Source organism: Pongo pygmaeus, chromosome 7 (assembly GCF_028885625.2).
Source record: "Pongo pygmaeus isolate AG05252 chromosome 7, NHGRI_mPonPyg2-v2.0_pri, whole genome shotgun sequence".
In the NCBI taxonomy this organism is placed as follows: domain Eukaryota; kingdom Metazoa; phylum Chordata; class Mammalia; order Primates; family Hominidae; genus Pongo; species Pongo pygmaeus.
This window is the reverse complement of record NC_072380.2, coordinates 52,184,034-52,207,093: the sequence shown is the minus strand read 5'-3', so window position 1 is coordinate 52,207,093 and position 23,060 is coordinate 52,184,034. Positions and strand designations below refer to the sequence as shown.

Here is a 23,060-nt window from a genome sequence, read left to right as displayed (position 1 = left end):
GAGGAAGAGGCAAGGAAAGGATGAATGGGTAATGGAGGCAGCCCAGGACGGGGAGCCGGTCCTCTCTAACAGCGACCCCGCCCGCTTTAGCTGTGCGACCTGGGGCAGGTTACCTAGTGTCTCTTAAGCCACGTGTTTCTCGAGGAAATGCTGAGAGGATCTAATGGGAAGACGTGGGTAAAAGTCTTAGCTAAGACCCTCGCCCACGATAAGCCCTTAATAAGTAGTTATTTTTCAATGGTGGTGATTACCATCGTCATTATTGTTTTGTATTTGTAATCACCACTGCCACGACCATCACCGACCTCTTCTGCGCCTCCACCGGGATCCCCACCTCCCAGCCTGGCAGTTCCAGGATCTGGTGACTCATTTACTTCCTGGAAGCCCTCTAGGCGACACTTTCCTCTCCCGAGTGACTCCTTCTCAGAAGGCAGGAGATTCCCCCCGGAAACCTTTCTCTCTCCGTCTCTCTCTCTAACTCAAATATCTCATTACCGAGTCCAAACTATGAACAACTCGCGCCCAGAACTCAGCCAGCGGCGCGGGCGCCTTCCCCGCACCCCTCTGCCTCCTGGAGGACGCAGGCGGGAGCGCCCCGGGCCAGGTTCACGGTCTCGCACTCCGGCCGCCGGCGCCCCGCGGTCCCGCCCCAGCAGGCTCCCTCCCGGGCCCCTCCCCGCTCCCTCCGCTCTCTCGCTGCTCAGTCACATCTTCCCCTGCCTTCCACCCCGAGGGACGATGTTGAGGCTCAGCTGGGGATACCGCGAGCACAACGGTGAGAGCCTTTTCCTGATCCAAGGCGGGCTTTGTGCGGGGGGCGAGAGGACTAGCGCGACGCCCCTGCGCTCGCCGACCACACACTGGGCTCGCACATTGAGAAACTTTTCGGTTCCTCTTTAAACTAAGCAGCACAACTCGGAGCCCAGTGCAGGCAGCGGAGAGCAGTCTTGTCAGGGTAGACGGGTTGTTGGTAGTGGATGTGAGCGATGGTGTGTGTTATCTCTATCAGGATTCCCCAAACTCCCAAGTGTTCATACGTGTGCGTTCACCTTCATCTGAAAAGCCAAGGACTTTGCCTAGTAACAGCCACTTATCAATTACAGGCTTGGAGATTAGAAGTCTGATGACACACTTTAATGAAATAAGGACAAGTTCGCTTTCAGTCTTTTAAGCTCACTATTCACTTAGGAGAAACAAATCATAGAAAATCTTTGAAAATATATTTAGGAAATCTTAGCTTGCATTGTGACACTGAAGATTAAGTTGGCTTCGTGGCAAACAAAATACTGCATGTTTCCTAATAGCTGTTACTGTAAATATTCCCACAGCAATTTGCAGTTGGCTGACTACTACTGGGGACTTTAGTAAGGGTTCAGGTTCTCGCTGGGAAATGAAGTTACATTGTGGGCTACTTCTCCACTCTTCCTCTCTTTCCACGCTCATCCTTGCAGGGTGAGCAAAGGATTACTGAAATTATAATTCATTGATAGAAATGTATTAATAGGATAAATAATAATGACATACACTTTTCTTCTTGTATATCACACATTATCAAAAGTAAAACATTTTTTCTTGTTCCTACGTTAAACTGAACTGATTGTTTAAATAATCATTATTTGAAATAATCGCAGTGACAATAATACTTTCCTTCTATTAGCATGTACATGATTAAACAGTATAGAATGGTCAAATTTTATAGAAAGTTTAATTTCACAAACTAACAGAAAAATTCCATTTCTAATTGTAGCCTGTTTAATTTCTAATTGTAGACTGTTTTTAAACATGCTAGTTTAAAAATGGCAGCAGGTGACATTTATAACTTTAATAATAAAAGGTATATAGTCAGATTTCTTCTTGATTAAGGCCATAATTATAATCTTACATTTTGCTAATTTCCAGTGAATGTTTAGGGGGAAAATATGACAAATCTTTTTTCACTTCCCTCTCTGCTGAAGTCGTTTTTATTAGAGTTATTTAATAGTCATTGAGTCCCAACTGCGCCTTTATGGTAGTTAGGAAGAAGAAGGGTATTTCAATCAATGGATATTGATTACTCTTTAGTAGGTTAGAAATTATTCACCTGAATGAAGCTTATTTCAGGAATTTTAAAAATTCATCTTAGCAAAGCCATTAATAAGGAGTGATTTTGTATTTCTGTTAGGAATTGTTCTGTTAGGAATTAGCCATTCCCTTCTTTTAGATGCAATCTCTCTCTGAATACAACATCCTTACTAAAAGGTGTGGTCTTCAGAGAAAGATTGGGAAAATCCTATTGGAAATGTATTATCTACTAACTAGGCAAGTTTTTTGTTTGTTTGTTTATTGTTTTTGAGACGAGTCTTGCCCTGTTGCCCAGGCTGGAGTGCAGTGGCACTATCTTGGCTCACTGCCATCTCCATCTCCTGGGTTCAAGCAATTCTCCAGCCTCAGCCCCACCAAGTAGCTGGGATTATAGGCACGAGCCACCATGCCTGGCTAATTTTTGACTTTTTAGTAGAGACAAGGTTTCGTCATGTTGGCCTGGCTGGTCTAGAACTCCAGACATCAAGTGATCCACCTGCCTTGGCCTCCCAAAGTACTGGAATTACAGGCATGAGCCACAAACATTGGTAAAACCGGTGACTGAGCAGATAAAAGGAAACTTAAGCTGGGAATAGCAACACTGATAAAATGAAACATCAAGACTTGAAGCCCTGAAAGGGTACTGCCTTCACAAATAACTTAGGATTCTTTCCCTAACCTTTGACTACTTTATTATGTTTAGTTTAGGGAATGTGACATCACTGAAAAGTGTATATCACTGTAGGTATTTAAAAGTTCCTAAATCAGTTGAGCAACCACCACATATCTCTAATTAAGAATTATGCTGGCCGGGTGCGGTGGCTCATACCTGTAATCCCAGCAATTTGGGAGGCCAAGGTGGGTGGATCACCTGAGATTGGAAGTTCAAGGCCAGCCTGACCAACATGGAGAAATCTCGTTTCTACTAAAAATACAAAATTAGCTGGGCGTGGTGGCGCATGCCTGTAATCCCAGCTACTTGGGGGGCTGAGGCAGGAGAATTGCTTGAACCTGGGAGGCAGAGGTTGCAGTGAGCCGAGATCACGCCATTGCGCTCCAGCCTGGGCAACAAGAGCGAAACTCCATCTCAAAAAATAAATAAATAAATAAAAGAATTCTGGTGGCTTCCACCTGTAATCCCAGCTACTCAAAAGACTGAGATGGGAGGATTGCCTGAGGCCAGGAGTTCCAGACTAGCCTGCAGGGTCATGGGGGGGACAAGGAGGAGGAGGAGGAGGAGGAAATTTTTTTTGGAAAGATTGAAAAAGGGGACCTCTTTAAGAGGCAGGGTACTGAACTGACTATGGTAGTTAGTAGATAATATTGGGAATGTGATACAAAGTATTATTACTTTTATTTTATTTTGCTTTGACTTCTTTTAAAAATAGTTCTGTTTATAAATGACTGGAAATAGGAGAGCAAAGCAATTAGGAGAAGAAAGCAACTCTATTGATTGGAAGAATGTCACCTGCATGTTGTGACACATGCATTGCGTATTTGAAATTGAATTTTTGTTAGGTTAACTCTTACTTTGTGGCAGTGAAATAGAAGGCTTTTTCTGAATTAAGGGGGAAAAAAGATCTAGGTTATATATAGAAAAAGTACTCAGAAAGATGGTAAAAGTATTGAATAAACAAGGCTTTTTCTGTAATACATTCTAAGCAAGGACTTTTGATGCTCAAGTGGCTTTGAAGTCCAGTTTGTCAGATGACATCTTTTAAGCTGAGTGTGTAGTTATATATTTATGCTATGACTTTTTGTGCCTGAAGGATATATGAAAGAATGTATGTATGTGTGAGTTCTCTTTTGCAAAAATGAGGCATAGTAAGCAGTATTAGATTTAGAGTTTGGGCCAGGCGTGGTGGCTCATGCCTGTAATCCCAACAATTCAGGAAGCTGAGACATGCAGGTCACTTGAGCCCATGAGTTTGAGAGCAGCCTATAGTGAGACTTTCAACAAAAAAAGTTTTTTATAAAAGTAGCTGGGTGTGGTGGTGCACACCTGTAGTCTTAGCTACTTGGGAGGCTGAGGTGGAAGGATTGTTTGAGTCTGGGAAGTTGAGGCTGCAGTGAGCTGAGATCACACCTCTGCATTCCAGCCTGGGCAACAGAGCAAGAACCTGTCTCAAAAAAAAATAAAAAACATTTATAATTTTATGCTTTAAAGTTTGTTGATGATTGTGATATATTGCATTTCTTTAAATATCACTCTAAATTTTATCATTTTAAAATGTTTTTGGTTGCATTAGTAACATGTTTAATTAATTGTCATGCTATGATGTTTTAATTAGTACTTAATTTTTAGTGAAAGATTGGTTAGCAAAGTAGGTGGGTAAACCTTAGTCAGTAGCCCAGTGTAGGTGGTGATAGCTGTATAAATTTCAGGAATAGTAGAGAGAATAAGAACCTATAACCTATAAAGTGACTCACATCTGTAGAATGACGTGGAACTTACATGAAACTACAGTTTTGCTGCTGATTTTGAGAGGCAAGACTTTATAGAGTCTTCCAAAGAAGTGAAGAGGATTGAAAAGGGAACTGTCAGCTGATTGGCTCATTTCAATTTCCCTAACATGTCTGATTTGTGAAATTGATACGATTTTGACGTTTTGAATAGAGGACCAGGATGACACCTTTCTCTTGTGTTGAAATTCAAATGTAACATTGGCAAAATAACCATAGAAGAACCTTCTGAAATGAAGAAACAGAGAAATAAATTACAATCTGACTCCACTGCAGATAATCAACAATATTACATTTCCTGACACGGTGCAGCCATTTTATTTGGATTATCCTAGGTGAAAAATTTGTATGTTTCCTTGGTATGCCTGTTGCACATCACAAGTAATTGAGTGGAGGCCTGAGTGACACTAGAAGATAGCACTGAGTGATAGAAGGAAGAATAAAGAAGTAAGCACAGCATCTTTAAGAATGACAACCTTTCTTTGCTTTATGGCTTTCCCAGCTTTTTTTGACTCTTCCAGTCTGCAAACTTGAACTCTGGAGCAACAGCTCATTCTTGGAGCTGAGACTGAATGTCATTGTTTTCAATGATGAATTGTATTATTGTTTTTAGTTTGGTAGAAGGTTACCTTTGGAGAGTACTTTATAAAATTTACAGACTCTTTTGTCTACAAGCGTTACTTTAATTCTGAACATGACTTAAGGCACACCAAGAGTTTCCCACATCTATAATAAAAACAACTAATCTTGTAAAAAAAACAATTAGATGCCAAGGTCCTGAAGACAAGAATCTCATTTTATTAATCTTTGTGTTTTCTTCAATTTCAAGCACAGTGTGTTATACTCAATGTATGTTTGTTGAAGAAATAACTAATTTAATCCTTTTCTTTTGGTCCTATGTATTTAAGGTCGTATTCACTGGAAGGAATTTTTCCCTATTGCTGATGGTGATCAGCAATCTCCGATTGAGACTAAAACCAAAGAAGTGAAATATGACTCTTCCCTCCGACCACTTAGTATCAAGTATGACCCAAGGTCAGCTAAAATCATCAGCAACAGCGGCCATTCCTTCAATATTGACTTTGATGACACAGAGAACAAATCAGGATGGCTTTTCTTTTTTGTGTGTGTGTGGTGGTGGGTGAAGGGTTTGAATGATTAGACTACACCGTTTTTTTTTTTTCTTTTTTTGAGACGGAGGCTCGCTCTGTCGCCAGGCTGAAGTGTAGTGGCGCGATCTCGGCTTATTGCAACCTCCGCCTCCTAAGTTCAAGCGATTCTCCTGCCTCAGCCTCCCGAGTAACTGGGATTACAGGCGCACGCCACTATACCCAGCTACTTTTTTTGTATTTTTAGTAGAGACAGGGTTTCACCATGTTGGCCAGGATGGTCTTGATCTCCTGACTTCGTGATCTGCCTGCCTCGGCCTCCCAAAGTGCTGGGATTACAGGCGTGAGCCACCGCGCCCAGAATACACTCTCTAATCTTTCATGTTTTGTTTTTGCTAGACCTGGAATTTGTCAAATTGAAGCATATTTTTTCTTCGTGTGAATTAAGATATCTTGTTATATATTTGAACCTTCAGATAATCTTACCTTAAAATAATAAAGAGTATTTGGAAAAGGATATGTTGCATGATAATTTAAAATTGACCTTAGCTTGTTATGATAACTTCACTTAGCATTTACCATTATAAAAATATTGAAGTTTAATAGTTTTTATAGATATTTCATGATTTGTTTCTGCAAAGTTTTAGCCATAATTATTTTAGCATTATTTGCAAACCTATAATGCCATTTAGTACATGCTTTAATAGAAAAAGGTTAGTTTAAAAAAAATCTTATTCTGTTACTTTAATTGCCAAAGTAATATCCACTCATAGTAAATAAAACAATATGGGAACATATGACAAATATTAATGTCTCTTTCTTCCCACAATCTCTCCTGAAGTAACTAATGTTATTTCTTCCATAATATTTCGGTGCTTAGTTATGTATACATACATGTGTATCATCCTTGTTTTGCATTTTCTTATTAAAAATACATTTGGAATAATGCTATATAACTCTGAAATTTTTTCCCGTTTAAAAATATTTTATAGACATCTTTCCAGATTAAAATATATCTTGTTTAAAAAGCTAAACTGCAGCCGGGTGTGGTGGCTCACATGTATAATCCCAGCACTTTGAGGGGCTGAGGTGGGAGGATTGCTTATGTCCAGGAGTTCAAGACCAGCTTGGGCAACATAGTGAGAACTTATCTCTACAAAAAATAAAACATTAATCAGGCATGGTGGGGTGTGCCTGTAGTCCCAGCTACTCTGGAGGCTGAGGCAGGAGGATTGCTTGACTTCAGAAGGTCAAGCCTGCAATGAGCCATGATAGCACCACTGGACTCAGCCTGGGTGACAGAGCAAGATCCTGTCTCCAAAGATAAAAATAAAAATAAAATAATTTTAAAAGTTGAATTGTATTAGCTATGCTTGTATCATAATTTATGTACCATTCTGCTAACAATGGACATTGAAGGGAGGGAAAGTAGAAGCTTAATTTTTTAAAAAAATAAATGCATGAAACTTTTTTACTGTATATTCCCTATTAGTACTTTTTTCTAGAACATGTAATCATTTCGTTTAATGATTAGTTCTTGGGATAGTGTCTTTCACACCATGAATAAATAATGGACTCATAGATTATTTGTTAATTTATTAAGTAAGTGATGAAAAAACATTTCCTTGATATGAATGTTTAATCCTTCTTCAGACTATCTACTGCCCAAGCAGAGATTCTGCCCAAGGTATCAAGTTTAAATGTAAGATGAGATAAAGTATTAGAGAGAATCATATTTGGAAACACTTTTTAGGGCCTCTGACAGATTGTTTTTATTTTTAATCTAAGATCAGGATGATGCTGTATTTGCTATATTAATGAAAAAATATAGTTAATTTTTAAAAATCCTTAATTGAAAGAAAGTTTTTACTTATTAATTGAGCCTAGATTTAGATTAGTAGTAATATCTTGTATTTATGTAAAGCCTTATTGTTAGTAAAAATTATAAGCCCAACCACATTTCTTCTTCATATTTGTCAAATTCATAAAAGTGGTAAGATTTTTTTCTTTTTTTTTGAGATGGAGTTTCACTCTTGTTGCCCAGGCTGGAGTGCAATGGCACAATCTTGGCTCATCGCAACCTGTGCCTTCCGGGTTCAAGCAATTCTCCTGCCTCCGCCCCCCAAGTAGCTGGGATTATGGGCATGTGCCACCATGCCCAGCCAATTTTGTGTTTTTAGTAGAGACGTGGTTTCTCCATGTTAATCAGGCTGGTCTCGAACTCCTGACCTCAGGTGATTCGCACGCCTCGGCCTCCCAAAGTGCTGGGATTACAGGTGTGAGCCACTGCGCCCGGCCTTTTTTTTCTTATTTATTTATTAATTTTTTTTTGGGACAACGTCTCACTCTGCTGCCTAGGCTGGAGTGCAGTGGTGCAATCATGGCTCACTGCAGCCTTGACCTCCTGGGCTCAAGCAATCCTCCTGCCTCAGCCTCCTGAGTAGCTGGGACCACAGGCAAGTGCTCCCGTGCCCAGCTAATTTTTGTATTTTTCATAGAGAAAAGGTTTTGCCATATTGCCCAGGCTGATCTTGAACTCAGGGGCTCAACGGATCCGCCTGCCTCAGTCTCCCAAAGTGCTGGGAGCCACTACACTGGCCTAAGTAGTACATTTTCATCAAAGCATTGTAAAAAATGCATAAAGACAAATAAATAGATGGTATTTTCAACTTTTTGGAGGAAATGCCAAGTAAGGAGGGACCTGGCCTTTTATATACATGTTCAACTATATTTCTTTCAACCCCTCGGTTTTGTGAATCTATGTTAATAAAAGTGGTTAAGTCAGGCATGCTGACACACACTGGTAGACCCCACTACTGAGGAAGGAGGATGATTAGTTAGGCCCAGGAGTTTGAGGGCAGCTGGGCAACATAGGGAGACCCCATCTCTTGTGGTTAATGTAATAGATATATTGTAAAGGTGTCCAAGTCTTCTAAATACAAAGTTTATACCACCCATAAGTGTAGTTTGTTACTGTTTACAATATGTCAAACATTTAAAAAGTGAAGCTGTCTCAGAAAATAAAAAGATAAATAAATTAAAAAATAAGGCCTCGTGTGGTGGCTCACATCTGTAATCCCAGCACTTTCGGAGGCCGAGGTGGGCAGATCACCTGAGGTCAAGAGTTCGAGACCAGCCTGGCCAACATGGTGAAACCCTGTCTCTACTAAAATACAAAAATTAGCCAGGAGTGGTGACACACACCTGTAATCCCAGATACTCAGGAGGCTGAGGTAGGAGAATGGCTGGAACCCAGGAGGTGCAGATTGCAGTGAGCCAAGATCATGCCACTGCACTCCAGCCTGGGCAACAGAGCAAGATTCCATCTCAAAAAAAAAAAATGTAAAGCTACTCATTCCTCATTTTAGAATAAGAAATGATGACATTTTACTTCATCTAAAACTTTAAGTATATTTTTTATAAATGCAGACATTCATAGTGTAAAAATTTTCTACTCTACTTTGCTCTGTGAGAACCCAGGTTTCTCTCTCTCTCTTCTGTTTTTCTCTTCCTGTCATTTTCCTTCTACTTCGGGTTAATCAGTGAAATCAATTTATGTTTCCAGATTTGACACTTAGTCATCAGTAGTGTGTGCTCTTTCTTTTAAATGAAGATCCTTTTCCTATCTAGTTCACAATAAAATTACCAGGATTAATTGAAAATATCCATAAAGTACTTTGTAGTCCTCTGAGACAGTAGCTATGTAAATATGGGTCATGATTCTTATTCTTCTTTTCTCAAGATAAACCAAAAGAGATTGTTTCATGGTGACTTGGGAGATTAAATCAATTAAAAAGAAGAAATCACCATAGTTAAACAAGTTTTTGCTGGTTTTTTTTTTTTTTTTTGATTTTTGGTAAACTATAAAAAACACAAAGATACTTTCTGTAGCAAACCACATTAATTTGAATAAAACAGTTTCCATTTTGTAAAGAAGCCATTTTTGACCAGGATTAACCCTGAATCCCACCTCAGGCATGTCAATAAACCACAGGCATGAAATCTTCCTCATAGTCCTTGGAGGGCGTGTTTGGCTGGACACATCCATGCTCCGTAGTTAAACCTTTAGAGTACTACCCAAAAATCCTTTCAAAAGGGAGCAAAAGGGAGGAGGTGGATGTGAAATTTTTCCCTTCCTTCCTCCTTCCCTCCTTCCTCCTCCTTCTGCTTCTCTCTCTCTCTCTTTCTTTTCTTCACTTGCTTTGTTCCCAGGCTGGAATGCAGCTGCCCAGCCATAACTCACTGAAGCCCAGAACTCCTGGGCTCCACTGCTTCTCCCCACTCGGTCGCACACTACCATGCCTAGCTCATGAATTTTTTTTTTTTTTTTTTTTTAAGACAAGGTCTCACTCTGTCACCCAGGCTAGAGTGCAGTGGTGCAATCTCAGCTCACTACAACCTCTGCATCCTGGGTTCAAGTGATTCTCCCACCTCAGCCTCCTGAGTAGCTGGGATTACAGGCGCATGTCACCATGCCCAACTAATTTTTTGTATTTTTAGTAGAGACAGGGTTTCACCATGTTGGTCAAGCTGGTCTCGAACTCCTGGCATTTTTCGTAGAGACAGGGTTTCGCCATGTTGGTCAAGTTGGTCTGAAACTCCTGGCCTCAAGTAATCCACCTGCCTTGGCTTTCCAAAGTGCTGGGATTATAGGCATGAGTCACTGTGCCATGCCTGGCTCATGAAATTCTTCAGGAAGACTTCCAGTTGGCTGTAATATACAGGGGAAATAGTAGTTTGAAGAAGAAAGACAAGGCTGTTCTCACCTGAGCTCCTGGTCTTCCTGGACTCAAACAGTATCTCGCTGCTTTGGGAACCTCACCTGATGCCCTACCACCCTTGCTATGGCTCCCAGGGCATCCTGGAGTTTTCCTAACACAGAACTCTCCACATTATGTTGTAACTGCTAGTTGGCTTCTCTGTCTTTCCATTTAGCTAAAGCTCTCTATGAGCAACAACTATGTCTTACTTACCTACCTAGCATGGTGCCTGGCACATGGTAGGTGCTCAATACATGTGTGTTTAAGTTACAAAAAAAAAAAAAAAAAAAAAAAAAAACAACACTTGTATGATGGAAAGACATGGAAAATACCATGACATAACATTAGGGTACCTTAGCATACATAGATTAACTCTCAATAAAGTTACAAACCACCAGAAATCAATTAATATTTACCATTTACCACTTAAATAGTTAAGCATTATTCATTGTTGGAACCTTTATTTTTAAAAAATATGTGGTACTAATTTTTGTATTTTATAAATGAAATAGTTCTTGGATTATAGTAGGCGCTCAATAACAATGAGTAACTACTACTACTAACAATAATGGTGTGTGTTCTTTTTGTGGATAAAACACGTGTGCTGAAATTTTAAAAAGATATCAAAAAGAAAGTTGTATTCTGATTAAGAAAGTCCTGCTAGGAAGAGCAGTAACTTGATGAATTCAGTGATTGTTCTTTAATTTTTATCTCTAGAAAATGCCAATTTCTCAGTCATGCTTCCATTATCTAGTTCTAGGTAACTGCCTGAAGTCAAACAAATTATTCCCAAGATCTTACGCTATATATTCTTAAAACAAAAACAAAAACAAAAACAAACAACAAACAGAAAAAGATTTAGTAGGTGGACATACCATAGGTGTATAATCCCCCCAGGAGCCAAGATAGCTAGGAAATGAATTGGTAACCTATGACAATGTGACAATTATATAAAGCTCTATTATGATTATTTGTTTCCTTCACTAGACTAAGTTTCTTAAGGATAAGGAGAAACTTGTTTATCATTGAATATTTAGTATTGAATAATTGCTAGCCCATCGTAAGCTCTTAATAATTGTTGAATGAGAGACTAGCTTGGTGTGTATATGCTCTGAGTAAAATAAGCCAGATTTAATGAAGGTTCTTCTGACTCCCTAAATAATACAAGGTCGTACTGAGTGGGAACATCTATGTCCTTTGGTTTCTCTCTCTCTCTCTCCCTCTCTGTCTTTCTCTCGGTGTAATCCTGGCAGATTTGTGCTCTTGGCTCTTGTTTCTCTAGATTCCAAGCAAATTGCAGATGTGCTGTTCATGTATCTTTACTTCAGAGAACAAGTTTACCGTAAAGTGATTATTCTCAGGTTCACTAGTCCTAAGAACTTAGTTTTTAGTGATTCCCAGGTAACTTCAGTAGCATCCCTACAAACTAAAGTTTGTGGAAGAGTGCTTTAACAGGTGACGTCTCTTATTTTATCGTGGTAATATTAATTGATTCAAGTACTCTCTGGGCACTGGAGATACAGGGGACCAAAACAGTTTCTGCCTTAAAGGAATTTGTATCCTAATTGGCAGAGAGTAAATGCGTGAGCAAACAGATCCTGTTGCCAGCTTGCTTGTCATTCAAGACAGCTGACTACAGTGTAGTTTAGGAAAATGGCTAGGGTTAGCAAATTACCAAATTTTTTAAACAGTCAAATTTAAGGCTGGTATGGTGGCTCACACCTGTAATCCCAGCAATTTGCGAGGCTGAGGCAGGAGGATCACTTGAGACCAGGAGTTTGAGACCAGCCTGGGCAATATGATGAAACCCCATCACTGCAAAAAAAAAAAATACAACTAGCTGGACGTAGCTGTGTGCGCCTGTAGTCCCAGCCGCTAGGGAGGCTGATGTGGGAGGATTAATTGAGGCTGCGAGTTTGAGCCCCACTGTACTCCAGCCTGGGCAACAGAGAGAGACCTTGTCTCAAAAAAAAAAAAAAATACCAAACCCCAAAATACTGCAACCTCTGCTTTCTGGGTTCAAGTGAGCACTTTTGGTTAATTTTTGTATTTTTTTTTTCTTTTTGTAGAGACAGGGTTTCACCGTGTTGGCCAGGCTGGTCTCAGACCCCTGACCTCAAGTGATCCACCTGCCTCAGCCTCCCAAAGTGCTGGGATTACAGGTGTGAACCACCACACCCAGCTAAAAAAAATATATATAATATTTCTATATACAGATATTAAATATCAAAGATATATATTTATATTAAATATATACATATTAAATGTATATAAATATAAATATATATTTAAATAATAAGATGGGGTCTTGCTATGTTGCCCAGGCTGGTCTTGAACTCCTGGGCTCAAGCGATCCTCCCTCCTTGGCTTCCCAAATTACTGGGATTACAGGTGTGAGCCACCATGCCAAGACTGTTCATGGAAATTTAATAATGCTTACGGTATATTTAGCTTCCAGTGCTTCCTGATTCTCCCATATGCTTTAAACATGCCCAATAAAGATTAATTAGGATGAGACAATTTAGGACTATGTTTTCTATTAAGAAGCTTTTCTGTATACTTAAGATATGATTTATTGTCATAGTTTTAGAGATCATATTTACTGAGGAAATTACTCAAATGTACTTTGTCAAAGTGACAAAGATATGACAGATTTTTGAAAAATTATTTTTGTCCTATATTTCACATTTCCCCAAGAATATAGAATTTAAGGACAAAAGGTATGCTTGCTTTGCCTGTTTTTACAGTAAAAAAAACTGTGTTGATTGTGTTGACTGTGTGTCTGGTAGTAATAAGTGCTTTGTGTTCAATTTTTCTTCTGTTTTAATGACAGCATTAGGAGGAGATCCTATTACTATCTTGTTGTTACACTTGGAAGATAAAGCTTAGAAGTTAGGGTTTGTGGCCAGGTGTGGTAGCTCATGCCTGTAATCATAGCACTTTGGGAGGATCGCTTGAGGCCAGGAGTTTGAGACCAGCCTGGATAACATAGTGAGACCCTGTCTCTACAAAAAAAACAGAAAACAAAAACAAAAAAAAAAATTAGCTGGGTGTAGTGGTGCACACCTGTAGTTCTAGCTACTCGGGAGGCTAAAGTGGGAGGACGAATTGAGCCCAGAAGTTAGAGGTTGCAATGAGCCGTGATTGCATCAGCTTGGGCAACAGGGCGAGACCTTGTCTCAAGAAAAAAAAAAAGAAGTTAGAGTTTGTTCAAGATCACATAATTAGGAAAAGGCAGCATGAGTGTAGGCCTTCTAATTGCTGAAGGCTGTGCCCTAACCACAATGCTGCACTGCTCTACCAAGCTCAAACTGGACCGCTCTGCATGTCACATCCTTATTCAGACAGGCTGACGTATCCTCAGGTAAACACAAGCATTCTTTACCTTTCAGAAGTCCTAATTTCTATGCCTTTCTAACCAGCATGTCTGTTATGATTTCCCAGGTGTTCCATAAAAATCTGTATTGTGGATGCTTTAAGCTTTTAAAAATGTTCTATTTTCAATCTACACATATTTAAAAGTGGTATTCTTGTCAGCAAAGCAAATGACACATTTGTAAAAAATTCCTTGGAGGACATGAATGTATGGAGTAATTCAGGGAGATGTTGTGGTTTGAGCAGCTTATTTAAATATTTTTTTCTTGCTAACAATGTAAAACATGTTGTTGTTTAGTTCTGCGTGGTGTTCCTCTCACTGGAAGCTACAGGTTACGGCAGTTTCACCTTCACTGGGGGTCTGCTGATGATCATGGCTCCGAGCACATAGTAGATGGAGTGAGCTATGCTGCAGAGGTAAGCCATCAGACATATCTGTGATTCACAGTTTTCCTACATGGTGGGATTTAAGGGGTACAGAGACAACTTTACTGATTCCAAATAGATCCTGAGCCAATTAGGTATCTTAGTGTCTGAAATTGCTTTAATCATTCAATATGAGAGTTTATGAATATGAGAGTTTCAAATGTTGCCCTCCTAAGCCTTAAACCAACCCTGAGAGCTTAGGGTTATATGTTCCCATTTTAGAAATGAGTAAACTGGTTGCTGGAGAGATTAAGTAATTTATCCAGCTAGGAAGCATTGAGACAGGTTTAAATCTAGATCTGTCTGATAGCAAATTACAAATTGCTTCTATCTACTGAAAGGCCAGTGAGAAGAGAGAGAAAGAAACATTTGTCTTATGTCCAAATGTGGTCATATTTCATCCAGATACAAATATCCACTAATATGTAAAGACCACATTAAATAGGTAATATTTAAATAGGTAAATGGCAAAGTTTCACTGAGGAAAAAAAAAAAGACAAACTCTTCTAAACTCTATATTTACAGGTATAAAATAAAAATCTCTGTTATTCAGCTTATTGGTAAATCATAACACAACAAAGCATTCATTGAGTTGTTTCTACTCCTTTTTCCTTATAATTGTATTCACTAATAATACTCTGTGGAGGATCTGGATTAAAACAATGCTCTACTTCTTTTAATCCTCTGGTTAAAGAACAAAGCATAATAAGCTTCAAGTTTAATATGATTAAATATTACTAACACCTAATTTACCATGAGATGAAAGTGAATTATATGACTCAATCAATACTATTCACGTGAAAATAATTTGGTTTCTGAGTTGCCTAGGCAAGACAGAGCTAAGTTATCAGGCAAGTGCAATTTTTCTTCATGTTCTCATGGTTACTGAGCTGTAGAGTTTAGATGCCCCGTAAAGCCCTGCTGTTCAGAGAAATCCGACAATCAGAACTTTTTTCCAGTTTCACTCTTCCATTGACATGTACCTCTGCCCTTTAAGGTTATCATCCAAAACATTTGCTTTGCCACTAAATCACTTGTGTTTGAAGCCAAGTAGCTTTAGGGTATGGAACCTTCTCTGTCCTCAGGGTAGAGAAATAAAATGTACATACAAAGTTTTTTTTTTTTGAATATATATTATTTTTAATTAGTTAACAAATTTATCCTAGAAAAAAGTAGGAGTTCTAGTTGTAAGAGCCATTTTTTGAGTTTAGGACAATCACTTTAATTGTCTTGACTTCAGTTTCTTCATCCAAATAATGAGGACATTACCAAATGATCTGCAAATCCAGCGCCCACTCCCCCACACCCACTCTAATACTACAGTCCCATACTCTTTTGAAATGAGTCAAGATAATAAAACTGTTAATTATATGTACAATTATGTGACAAAGTTTTTTATGATGGTGGACAAACTATGTCAAGAAGGTTGAAAGTGGGACTGCTGAATTTGTATAAAGTTTTATGTTTTGAATATAACATGTTCTAAATGTCAAAAGTGCCCTCGGGACTAATTACTGGTTGCTTTGGATCACTGGTCTCTCATTTTCCTTAGCAACTCAGGAAAATTGGTCAAAATGCTGTGTGTGGTTACACCTTGTACTTTAATAAACTTGAAAGTACTACATCCTCAGAGAGGCTTAGGTTTTCTGCCAGCTGGCAAGTAGTTTCCTGAAAAGGGTCCTCCTGACATATATCAGAGGCTCAGAATCCTTACCTGTAGATCAAGGGCCATTTTTGTAGATAAAGACTTTTTGTTGTTGTTGTTATGCAATAAATCATTATCTTTTTTTTTTTATTTATTTTAAAGCAAACCAGTGAAGGAAAGGACCAAAACCTTTGGCTCACTTATGTATTTATGAATGGAAAAAATTTGTAATGCAAATTTCACTTATTAAAAAACTTAGGTACAACTTACAACATTCCAGATAATTATTTTCCCTTCTTTTGTTTCACATGGAGACCTTGGAGACTCAATTCATGTTAAGACACCTAAGTATGAGTCCTCCAGGTAAATATTACACAAATCGGAAGTACCTTGGAATTTTTAAGTATATTTCAAGACATATATTTTTATACATGCTTTAAACAAACAGTATTTTTTTTTTTTTTTTGAGACACGAGTTTTGCTCTTGTTGCACAGGCTACAGTGCGATGGTGTGATCTCAGCTCACTGCAACCTCCGCCTCCTTGGTTCAAGTGCTTCTCCTGCCTCAGCCTCCCGAGTAGCAGGGATTACAGGCATGCGCCACCATGCCTGGCTAATTTTGTATTTTTAGTAGAGACAGGGTTTCTCCATGTTGGTCAGGCTGGTCTTGAACTCCCAACCTCAGGTGATCTGTCTGCCTCGGACTCCCAAAGTGCTCAGATTACAGGCATGAGCCACCGTGCCCGGACAGTATATATATATATATATATATAATATATATATATATATATTTTTTTTTTTTATATGAGAGAATCTAACAAAGAAACTATGACCAGCGCCAGCTTTGAAAGATAAAGCTTTGTGGATAAAGCTTGGAATAGATTTTCTTTTCTCTTTCTTTTTCTTTGAGATAGGCTGTCGATCTGTTGCCCAGGCTAGAGTGCCACAGTACAAACATGGCTCACTGTAGCTTTGACCTCCTGGGTTCAAGGGATCCTCCCACCTTAGCCTCCAGAGCAACTGGGACCACAGGTGGGCACCACCACATCTGGGTAATTATTTTTTATTTTTTGTAGAGACAGAGTCTGGCCATCTTGCCTAGGCTGGTCTGAAACTCCTTGAATGCATATTAAAGAACAGTATACAATTCCAAGGGTGGGTGCAGTGGCTCATGCCTGTAATCCCAGCCCAGGAGTTTCAGACCAGCCTAGGCAAGATGGCCAGACTCTGTCAATGAAATAAGAAATAGCCTTGAATGCATGTTAAGGAACAGTGTACAATTCCAAGGTTGGGTGCAGTGACTCGTGCCTGTAATCACAGCACTTCAGGAGGCCAAGGAGGGATGATTGCTTCTTATTTCATTGGCTTATATATTCATTCATTCTTTCACTCAGTAAGAATTCATTGAGAATCAACCATGCTCCTAATCTTTACACAGCTTACTGATGCTTACCCTGAAAGGAGTGCAGCCTCACACATATTTGAGGTCAGAAAATGCTGTCCTGTGGGATAGGCATCCGTTTTAAGTTAAACCTGGTTTAACTTAAAACCTGGTTTGGATGAAGGGGAGGGAACCAGGTCAAGTGGGGAGACAGCAGTGGTTTTGCATAAAATCATGTGTGAGGACGTGGGTTGGGAAGGAGGATCACACATTTGAAAAACAGTATGGCCTTTAACAGTGTAGTTAGAGCATGGAGAATGAAGGGGAGAGTTGTCAGAGGCAAAGTTGGAGAGGCTGGGAAGGGCCTGAACTTACTGAGGTAAGTCCTGGTAAGATTTATGAAGGTGATTCTAAGTGCAATGGGAAGCCACTGAAAGGCTTTGCATTGGAAAGTGGTGATATTTGCATTTCAAAAATAATTCAACTAGTGTTTGAGAATAGATTGGATGGAAGCAGGAGTGGCTAAGGGGAGCTTTGGAGGAAACTTTTGGGGAAAGTTCCAGGCAATAAATGAGAGTGCAGGTGGAGGCTGGCTGGCTGGCAGTGGCAGCTTTAGTGGCATTTGTCATTTGGTGGGTTTGAGAGTGAGGGAGGGCAGGATCCATGTTTCTGGGTTGAGATAGGAAATGCAGATAGAGAAAGTCTGGGTCAAACCTCAGGGTTGGTGGGGTGGGAGAGGTAGACAATAAACAAATAAATAAATGGTGCATGGTAAGTTCTTTGATGGGAACAATACCATGTGATTTGGTAGAGGGGCTGAGGGCTTAGGAAAAGCTTCTTTGAGGTGATACATGAATTGAGACTGAGGGATAAGAAGAAAGCACTATGACAAAAATCTAGAGAGAGCATTCCAGGAAGTGGAGCAGCAAGCACAAGTGCTCTAAGGCAGGGAGTGAGGCTGGCATGTTCAAGAGGAGAAAGTCATTGGCCTATTAGGATTGGAGTTAATGAGAAAGGAAAAGTTATGTGCTCTGTCCCAGAGAGGCAGGCAGGGACCATGCCACATCGGGTGCTGTTGGGGATTGTAAGCAGTCTGAAGTTTATCTGTAACGCAGTGGGGGGAAGACAATGGAAGGTTTTGATCGGGGAATGACATGTTCTGCTTTATATTTTACAAAATATAACTAGCTGCTGGGTGGAGAGGAGGCTGTTGTCAGGCAAATGTTGATGTAGGGAGAAAAACTAGAAGGTTATGGAAGTCATTCAAGTGAGCAGTGACAGTAATTTGGACTCTGGGGGTGGTGGAGACGAAGAGAGCTGGACAAATCTATGATGTTTGGGAGATAAAGTCAATAGGGTTTGCTGATGAAAAGGATGTCATGATTGAAGAAAGGAAAAAGAGGAGTTTAGAAACACTCTTAAGGTTTCGGTGTAAGCATATCAGAGGCTGGTGGTGCCATTTACTGAAATGTGCAAGTCTGGGAAGGAGAAGGTTGCAGAGAGGAATTCACTCTCTGTTTTAGACAGGTTAAGTTTGAGATGTCTGTTAGGCATTCTAGGCTCATGTTCAAGTAGGCTATTGGATAAAAACTTCCAGTTTAAGAAAAGGTCAAGGCTGGAGATGGGGGCATTTGGGAGTCCTTGCATTTGGTTTCACATTCAAAAGAACCCCTTTGTGCTCGGCTCCGTGATTCCAAAGAGTTGATTAGTTTTTCCAGCCACTTTTGTACGAAGTTCATGATCATCATCAAGTTATGTTCCCTTGTGAGTAAAAAGAAGAAGTGAAAGAAAGAAAAAAGACATTTAAAGTTGCAACATATACAACTTTAATTTTAGGCCTAATATGATGGTTTATAATATTACAGAGAGATTAAAGTGATCTAAATCAAGAAAAGTTTAATCCCAAACGTTAGGCATCTACAAAACTAGGCTAATCGTCCATTCTGTGTTTGGAACTTTATCTAATGAAAGTTTAGGCAGACTATATAGCAAGCATTTTAAATATGCAGCTAATAATGAAACTGATTTCAACATTCATCATGGATTTTTGACATAGTATTTGGCAGTATATTCTGCATACCACTAATATGCAATTTGAAGCTGCTAAATTTTAATATTATTATTTAGAAATTAGTTGCCAGTAGGGAAGAATCTAATTTTCATTTTTGTAGTGGTTACAATTTCTTGTCATTCAGCTCAAATCACTGCTGTAGTTATTGTTAGTCAGGAAATGTGAGTTTGCTATTTTTTTAATGTTTTAATTACAATATAAATGCTAATAGAAGTGGTATCAGTTCCTCTGTGAAGGTATTGTTGCCAGTTAAGGTGTGTAGGAGAGAAAGAAAAATATTTTCTTGGCCTAGTTTCCCATCATAGTTTAAATAGTTGTACTTTTATCTAGCAGAATGGATATATATATATATATATCCATTCATCTCTCTTTAGTTACACATTCATTTTTTGATCAGTTCTGGTTGCGATCCTAACGAAGTCATTCTATATCTTTCTCTCTTTGGTCTCATCTCTTACTGAGAGAACTGGTGCATTGGCACGGAGCCACTTAAAACAATTTTAACATCCTTATCAGCCCTTCCCTGACAGTGAATGTCATCTGTCTCATGTGAGCCAAATGAATTCTGTTTCATCACTTGGTGTTTTCAGGTTTCTTTCCTCCCCCAACTATCTCACACCAACTTGGAACATGGCACTACAGGAATCCACTTTTATATTACTAGCCTGATATTGCACAGTCTTCCTTGATCGTTTGTGGATGGTGCACTGTTTTATAGTTGACTGTTTATGATAATTGTTATCTATCCAGAAATTATCTCCTATAAATTGCCTGTAAGACATAGAGTTATATTTAAAGGATGGGATAAACATGTATTTGAATATGCTAAATCCTCTCTGTAACAGTCAGCTAGAAAGATGATTTGGGCATGAAGGCTCACATAAGAATTTCCTCCCTGATAAACAAAAGGGATTCATTAGAAGGAGATCTTGTCTGAAGCATTCCCTCATATCAGGTCCTTGGACACCATGGCTTGATCACCATTTATGATCGTAGCTAAATCTTTTGGGCATGTCGCATTGCCCTTTGGCTTCTATCTCAGTTTGTCCTTTTGGGGAAGACTCCCCAAAAGTGTTTTCTCCTTTATCATTATTCTGAAATCTTTCACCCTTGTGGGTGTGTTCGAGATACTGTATTGCTTGCAATGGTAAAACATTTAGGATACCTTTTGGTGTTGCATAAGGCCACTTGCATATGAGTAGAGTTGTAAGGGGTGGGTGAAGTCTGTTTTCCAGAGTTCCAGGCCCCCCACCTCTTTCCCTTCCCCCTTGTTTTATCCCCCTCCTTAGTAGCACCAGCTACCCTCCCGTTTTCTACCTCTTTTTCCCCCATTGAAACTTGCTCTCAGCAAAGTATCTAAACATATTCATAGAATGTGGTAAATGTAGCAAAATGATAAGAATTTTTATGTGTGAGATGACAAATATGTTAATTAGTTTGATTTAATCATTCCACATTTACACATATATTAAAACATTACATTGTGCCCCATAAATGTATACAGTTATGATTTGCCAATTTAAAATGCTCTTAATAAAAAAGTTTGAATGCTACTTAAGAAGAAAAGGAGACTTTGTGTTTTCAAGCCATAAATAGTCTTAAAATGACAGGTAGTAAACATTTAACTGGGCAGTTTTAGAAACAGCCTCACTGTCCTTGGTAGCGGGATTGTCCTGGAAAACCTACCGTGTAGGAGGTTGACTTCTGCACCCACCTGTGAGCTCAGGCCTCTTCCATGGACTTTACTGCCAGCTGGGATCTGATCTGAGGCTCTTCCATTGCAGTCTCATCTGTGGAAAACATGGAGGAGTCTCCAGTTACTTGGGAGCAATGGCTGGAGTTTGTTAGGGCTGGAGGGGCTGTGAAGGATGTTCAAGGCTTTTTAAAAAATTTATTTATTTTCTGAGACGAAGTCTCGCTCTGTCACTCAGGCTGGAGTGCAGTGGCACAATCTCAGCTCACTGCAACCTCCACCTCCTGGGTTCAAGTGATTCTCCTGCCTCAGCCTCCTAAGTAGCTGGGACTACAGTCATGTACTACCATTTCCGGCTAGGATGCTCAAGGCATTCTATAGAGTCTTTAATATAGTGCACCACAGGCTAGTTAAGTGACTGTGATCCTTCACTGCATGAACTTTCACTTTTGGACAAAAATAAATAAGAGGATTCTGTCCAAGATTCTTGTGATAAATACATTATACATAAGTGTACAGCACCAGAAAATTTGTAAATGTTTTATTTGCATTTATGTTTTTCAGGATGTCTAACAAAACATTCCTACTATGTTGTATATCTCCCTTTCAGCTCCATGTTGTTCATTGGAATTCAGACAAATACCCCAGCTTTGTTGAGGCAGCTCATGAACCAGATGGACTGGCTGTCTTGGGAGTGTTTTTACAGGTAAGAATCTACTGTTTTCATTTTAAATGATCAGCCTTGTTGAAGAAAGAGCTTCAGTCACGATGTAGACATTCAACCATCTTGTTTAATAGTAAATTCATTTTAGGTGTAGCATTTTCCTTTTGAAATGAATATTTAAAAATTATATATTCATTTAGGAGCATTGTCTTATAAGTCTTCTTATTGTCCATTGATCATTTTTATGTGAATAACAATACCAGCATCAACATCAAGAATAGCAGCAGAAATAACAACTGAGATACTGGAAGAAAACATTTATTCTGGGCTCTTCCTAATTGTATACTATTGAGGACAGAATAAAGTTCAAGCTCCTGATTCTTGAAACACTCATCTCACCACAATGACATATTGTCCCAATGTGCTCACTGGTTTTTAAAAAAATTTTATTGTATTTCCTTTAATCTAATATTCACGTGTGGTTAGACAATTATTGTCATCATACCTGGGAACAGGTTGGGCTTCTCACCTCCCTCTGCCTCCACATTCTTGTAGGCGTGCCCCTTTGTCACACCCCATACTCTCCATGTGTTGTAACTCATGAACAGAGAATGCTTCATGGATGGCAACAATTCCTTGCCTTTGGACACCAAGTAGGGGTGGTTGCGGCAGGATCCGCGTGCTTTAAAACCTTCAGGTAGATTCAGAATATCTGTAATAATGAAAAGAGGGTCATTTGTGTATCTATAATTTATGATGAGTTTGCTTATGATGATATATTCCCTTGATTTGGGACCTCAAATCATTTTAGGCTGCAAGTGTGACATGTTTGCATCTAGTATTTTGATGCCACCATTGTCCATTTGAATTGAGGGGCTGACTGTTACATCTAGCTTAGTAGTACAGGTTATTTGTTAGACTGTCTTATACAAAGTTTCTCTCAAGTTAACCTACATCTTAAACACTGATAAAACTTAACAAATATTAAGCTGTTACTATTAGTTTTGGGACTAAGCTGAAAGTTCAGTACAGGAACCCTGTAATATTATCTTGTTGTTCAGATCCTTCTGGCATGATACGGCCTGCAGGTAAAAGAGAAGCTTTGTTATAGAACAATCACTGTATGTTCTGTGCTGGCTAAGGTTTTTTTTAAAAAAATAATTTTAAAATAGTGGCTGAAATTGAGTGATTCAGACTTGATCTGCTACAGTAACCATTTCCTTTGAAATTTCATGTTTTTAGATTGGTGAACCTAATTCCCGACTGCAAAAGATTACTGACATTTTGGATTCCATTAAAGAAAAGGTAAAATGAATTACTATTTGTTAATAATTAACATATTTCTTTTCTCTTCCACAGTCTCTTAGCTCCCTTGAAAGACTTAGACATACGCTGCCTGCTTTGACGTTTGC

General features: G+C 39.1%; 1 protein-coding gene across 1 annotated transcript in view; it reads left to right on the top strand.

The window, feature by feature from the left end:
• Nucleotides 1–613: 613 nt before the first annotated feature.
• Nucleotides 614–23,060, top strand: part of LOC129042631 (carbonic anhydrase 13-like) — a 35,413-nt gene continuing 12,966 nt past the window's right edge. Inside the window, exons 1-5 of the mRNA XM_054498858.2 lie at nucleotides 614–775; nucleotides 5,433–5,628; nucleotides 14,065–14,185; nucleotides 21,595–21,690; nucleotides 22,891–22,953. Coding sequence (XP_054354833.1) covers nucleotides 739–775; nucleotides 5,433–5,628; nucleotides 14,065–14,185; nucleotides 21,595–21,690; nucleotides 22,891–22,953 — 513 coding nt within the window. The 5' untranslated portion in view covers nucleotides 614–738. The remainder of the gene's footprint in view (nucleotides 776–5,432; nucleotides 5,629–14,064; nucleotides 14,186–21,594; nucleotides 21,691–22,890; nucleotides 22,954–23,060) is intronic.